General features: G+C 38.5%; 1 protein-coding gene across 1 annotated transcript; it reads left to right on the top strand.

The window, feature by feature from the left end:
* Positions 1–1,918: 1,918 nt before the first annotated feature.
* On the top strand, positions 1,919–2,599 carry LOC109024451 (keratin-associated protein 6-2). Its single transcript, XM_031005234.3, has one exon. The coding sequence runs from the start codon at positions 1,982–1,984 to the stop codon at positions 2,315–2,317; it is 336 nt and encodes a 111-aa protein (XP_030861094.2). The 5' UTR covers positions 1,919–1,981; the 3' UTR covers positions 2,318–2,599.
* Positions 2,600–5,763: the final 3,164 nt, after the last annotated feature.

Below are 5,763 nucleotides of genomic sequence, written 5' to 3'. Positions count from 1 at the left end.
GGTCCTGCTATGACTATAAAGATAAAATTTTTAAAAATATTAGAGAAAATAAAGATGCCGTACACATTAGACAATTTTGGAATGTCATATAAATTTTATGGCTCAACACCAATTCTTGAATTCTGACCATGTTTTCAGCCTCAGTAGGAACAATTTTCTTTGTGGCACCAATATCATTTCTACAGTCTTACCTAGACTAGACCCAAATTGAAGCTACAGTCATATCTAGACTAGACCCAAATTGAAGCTACAGTGGCTTCAGTTTGGGTCTAGTCTTTGACTACTATTGACTCTTAAGTTCCTCTTATGTAAAATGTGGATTGGGTCTCAGGTTTGCCTGGAATTTCTACTGTGAAAGGTATAGTCTCTTTCCTCAAGAATATCATGCTTTTATTAGTAAACAAGATAAAGTTTCACCAAAGCATGACAAATCTATTATATTCGTCTGCATATAGGAGCAAACAAGAGGATCCACTTGTGAAGTAGAATTTATAGTTTTGAATTTCAAGGATGAAAAAACAGAAAGAAACTAAAGGAAAAGAAAAAATTGAGACAGAGATCTATTTTCTTTATGCTTTTTTTAAGGGACGAAACATAGCAGAGAAATGAGATGAGACGAGTGACAGATAGCAGAAAAAAAGGGAAAGATTTCCAACTGAAGGGAAAATGTAATCCACAGTAGCAATGAGGAAAGGCATCCTGTAGAAAGTGATTCCAGATCTGACTTTTGATGTATAAACGGAAGGTTTTTTTGGTTGATAATTGAGGGTGACGAGAAAAATACTAATGGCAGAAAAAAATGATACTAATTTTCCTGTTTTGTATCTTGAAAAGGTAAGTGTGATAGAGACGATTATTGGGAAGAAAGAGGGCACCTCGGATTTCAAAATCACAATGAATATTTTTGTAGAAGATTGAGAACTTGTAATAAGTGGGTAATTGAGAATTTTGAATGAGTAGTGTGAAATGCGTGTATGGAAACAGGACAAAATTTATTTTTGTGCTACTTTATATCATAGAAGGGTTAGTTGTTAATGGTGGGATTTTGCTGTCAGTAACCTAAAATTGTCCACTATCCTTTAGCTTCTGAAGTAAATGTCCAAGGAATAGTAGTGAAAGGAGAAGAAAAATGGTTTATTAAATTCTAGGAATGTATCTGTATTTCATCATGCAAAACTTTGATGAAATCTGTATTGGAGGAAAGAACTGAGTTTCTGGTCGAATGAATTTTTTTGCTTCCTTATCCAAATGAAGCTGTTTAGTTTTAAAAGGCTCCTCAATGACAATTACTTATATAGCTGAAGAAATGGGAGACAAAAGGAGGGCTTCTCTGCCTCCCCAGGGTCTTGGTTTGCCTGGTGGATGGAAGGAAAATGTAGGAAGCACTTGCAGATAGCATACATTCTGGCTTTGAATGATCAGATGTGAATATGTTTCTTGGGATTTGTGGGAGGTTGGACAAGGGGTAGGTGTGGAAGTGCAGAGTGAGTTGGAGAAAGAAGTCTGGCAAGAAGTTGTAATGACTCAGGAAAGGAGATAGGAGTGTCTCCTTCTCTATGGGTAGAGGTAGACATTTTAGGAAAAAAGAGAGGAAAAAAAGGATAGAATTTTGTTATTATCCTCCCAAAACTTGTTATGTAAGATATAAATTTACTGATAGGAGATTTTGAAAATTAGTATCAGCTTTATATTTGGGCACATGATTTCATTGAGGCAGTTCTTTGGCAGAGCAGATTAAAATGATGTTCCTGAAATGAAACTAGAGTCTCCAAAATAATTGGCTCATTTTAAGCAAAATATTATTGATGGTCAACAGTGACTGGCACATAATAATTGTTTAAATATTTGTTGGCTAAGTCAGGGAATGAGTGATATGCTTTGGCAATTACTGACAGTATATAAAGGTCTCAGGGAAGTAGAAGACATCCACACCTCAGAAGCATCTTCTTGAAACCCATCTCAATTCTCTCCTCTTGACAACATGTGTTGCAGCTACTATGGCAACTCCTGTGGCTATGGCTCCGGCTGTGGCTGTGGCTATGGCTCTGGTTATGGCTGTGGCTCTGGCTCTGGCTCTGGCTGTGGCTATGGAACTGGCTACGGCTACGGCTGTGGCTGCGGCTCTGGCTCTGGCTGTGGCTGTGGCTATGGAACTGGCTATGGCTGTGGGTATGGCTGTGGGTTTGGCTCCCGTTATGGCTGTGGTTATGGAACTGGCTGTGGCTGTGGATACGGCTCTGGCTCTGGATACGGCTCTGGCTCTGGCTACTGTGGCTACCGGCCATTTTGCTTTAGAAGATGCTATTCTTCCTGCTAAAACATCACTGTCAGAGGACCATTTGCTTCTAAAATGACATGTCTGAAGATAATGCTGATTCAAGGATTCATACTCCAAGATTTCTATATCCAAGAATTACATGCTTGCCAGAGTCTTGGACCTCTAGTCTCACATTTCTTTGAATGAAATCACGGCCATAGGATCCATGGTGTCATCTGACTCTTTTCCAAATGTTATCTTTTGCTCCCTTGATCTCTGATTCTCTGTTATGACTGTGTTAATGATCATAACATCTACAATTGCGGAAGTCAATCATGTGTAATAAAAATGGTTCTTTATTCCTAAAAATCTTTGTCGTACTTGCTTGTGAATTACTCCTGTCTTGGGGTGTTGTGGTATGTCTTGAAAATTGGGCTAACAGTATGTTGGCTGAACCTTAGGTACTTCCTTGATATAACGCAACTATTTCCTCTTATACTTGCGTCACAAATAATGTCTTCTCCACCTGCTTCTCATATCCCACATGCTAAGGCTCTCACATACCCAAGCACTAATCACAGAGTATTTCAGAACTGTGCTTTGGAAATGGCACTGAGTGTCTAGAATGGAGCTGGAGGGGGAAAGGGAGGCGAAGTGACACCTATTCAGGATGTTATGACAAAAGTCTCAGGGAGGAGATATAGCCTGAGTGCTTAAAGAAGTAATATAATCCCAGCACTTTGGGAGGCTGAGGTGGGTGGATCACCTGAGGTCAGGAGTTCGAGACCAGCCTGGCCAACATTGTGAAACTCTGTCTCTACTAAAAATCCAAAAATTAGCTGGGCTTGGTGGCGCATGCCTGTAATTCCATCTACTCAGGAGGTGGAGACAGGAGAATTGCTTGAACCCTCAGGGGGTGGAGGTTGCAGTGAGCCGAGATTGCGCCACTGCACTCCAGCTTGGGTGATACACTGAGACTCCATCACCAAAAAAAAAAAAAAAGTAATGCAATAGGAGAGATCACTTCCAGGATTGTTGAAAATTTTGAGTCAGGGTCAAGTGTTAGGCATGAGGAAATAAAAACCTAAAAAAGGGTAAGTTCAAAGAAAAAATATACTATCAAATTTATCTACATCTGACAAAAGTACAAATATATATGTTTGCTTACATGGAGGTTGAGAAATGCTATTTAATTCACTTAAATATTTTTGAATAGACACCATCCTGAAGACACAGAAGAAAAATTATAAGCAAATGTTCTGCTCTCAGAATGTTTATAGTCTAACAGATGAAGATTTAAAAAAGCAAAAATAGGCCAGATGCGGTGGCTCACGCCTGTTAATCCCTGCACTTTGGGAGGCTGAGGCAGGTGGATCACTTGAGGTCAGGAGTTTGAGACCAGCCTGGCCAACATGGCGAAACCCCGTCTCTACTAAGAATACAAAAATTAGCCAGGCGTGGTGATGGGCGCCTGTAATCCCAGCTACTTGCGAGGCTGAGGCACGAGAATTGCTTGAACCTGGGAGATGGAGGTTGCAGTGAGCCAAGATTGTGTCATTGCACTCCAGCCAGGGCAACAAGAGCAAAACTCTGTCTAAAATAATAATAATAATAATAATAATAATAATAATAATAATAATAATAATAATGAAGCAAAAACTATAACAAATTCAGACAGATAATTGCTATAGAGGGAATAAAACAGCTTAATGGAGAGGAGATTAAGGTTTGAAGTACTGGAGAGACAGCTCAGGGAAGTATCTTGAGGTTATGACATTTGAGCTCATAATACAGCATTTCCAGCAGCAAAGAAAGACTAAAAAGGACAGTAGCAAATGCCAAGGGGGAGAGCAGTTCATTAAGTTTTGGGTATGATGAAGGTGATGACACATTTTTCAGTTAGAAAAGAGCAAGGTCTAGTATCTTAATGGAGTTCTTTTTAGATTGGGGTGGTCATAAAAATGAGATTAAAGGGTTTGTTCTAGTTTCCTGGCTGGCTTTCTGATGTGGAGTGTTTACTGTTTCTTTGATTTTGATTTTAGTGTCCTTTCCTCCAGTTCTAGACCATCCAAACTCTATCACTGAAATCTTACAACAAAGAAAGTCTTCTGGATTCAGTAGAAACTTGTTATAATCAGCAGTAATAAATGTGTCCCTGTTTCATCCACACAACAGGGACCATTACACCAAGTCTGGCTCTCTGAGGTTCCTGGAGCTGGGTGACCCCACAAAATGCCTGGCTCTAAGAAAGATAGCCCTACAATCAATATCAGCCCAGGAGGAAATCTATGTCCAGGATAGAATCTGTCCGACTGATGGACAATAGGGGTTTCTTCCAAGAGCAGGATAGCTTTCCTATCTGGAGTATTTGTGAGTCAGATCTGAGGACTAACTGTGCTGTCTGGAACTCTGAAGTTACTATAGTATTACAAGCAGTGGATAACACTTATCTTCAAAACCTGAAATATTGTGATTATCTCAGTTTAAGAAAATTATGAGACATTCAGCTTGTGTGCAATGAGAAAATGGTGATAATGTTAACAGAGACAGAGATGATAAAATTAGAGAAGGTTTGTGTGTGTGTGTGTGTGTGTGTGTGTGTGTGTGTGTGTGTAGATGCTCATGTAGGTGTGGCCTGTTTGGTGGAGGTTGGGAAAAACGAATATTTGAATTCACGTATGTAATCACATTATGGAGGAAAGGAAAAACTATTTATATTTCACAATACTTTCTGTGGTTGGAAAATGATTTAAGCTTCAAAGCTCCTTTAAAAAAACACAAAAGTCTTTTTTTGGGATACATTATTACATATTGTAGAGGCTCTAAATTGTAAAATCTAAATTGTAAAATTTGTTCTTTAACAAACATTAAGATTCATGTTTCAGCTATGTGTTGTGATTGGTATGGAGACAGAGAGGTAAAACACATAGTCCCTTCTAAGAATTCAAAATCTTCAGCTGGACACAAAATACTAAATCATACATAGCAGGTATGCTTGTAGGTACGATGGCGTTACCAAGAAGAGCTCAAGGGGGAAACTTAAATCAGAATGTGGAAAGAGAAGGCTCGACAAGTGTCAGAAATTGCTTCCAAAGAATGATAGGAACAGAGCCATAAAGGATGAAGTAGATTTGGTCAGTTACAAGAGACAGAAAATGGAATTCAAGGCCAAGAAATTCAAGGAAAGAAGAAAATAAGCTGTCAGTTTATTGAAAGAGTAGGAGGTTCCATTGGGAAATTTTAATCAGTGTCCACCTCCATAAAAGAATTATCAGGTCTCTTGAGTAAGCTGCACTGTCTGATATGGTGCTACTAGCCAGCTGTTGAGTGCTCAAAATGGGGATAGTTCAAAATGAAATGCACTGTAAGTGTAAAATACAGAGTAGATATCAAAGACTTAATAGAAAAAAAAACGAAAGTATCAAATACATTTAAATTATTTGTTATATATTAAATGATAATATTTTGAGACATTAGGGTGAATACAATATGGTATAAAATTAATT

The sequence above is a fragment of the Gorilla gorilla genome, chromosome 22 (assembly GCF_029281585.2).
Source record: "Gorilla gorilla gorilla isolate KB3781 chromosome 22, NHGRI_mGorGor1-v2.1_pri, whole genome shotgun sequence".
NCBI lineage: Eukaryota > Metazoa > Chordata > Mammalia > Primates > Hominidae > Gorilla > Gorilla gorilla.
The sequence above is the reverse complement of the archived record's forward strand: the minus strand, read 5'-3'. Positions and strand labels throughout refer to the sequence as shown.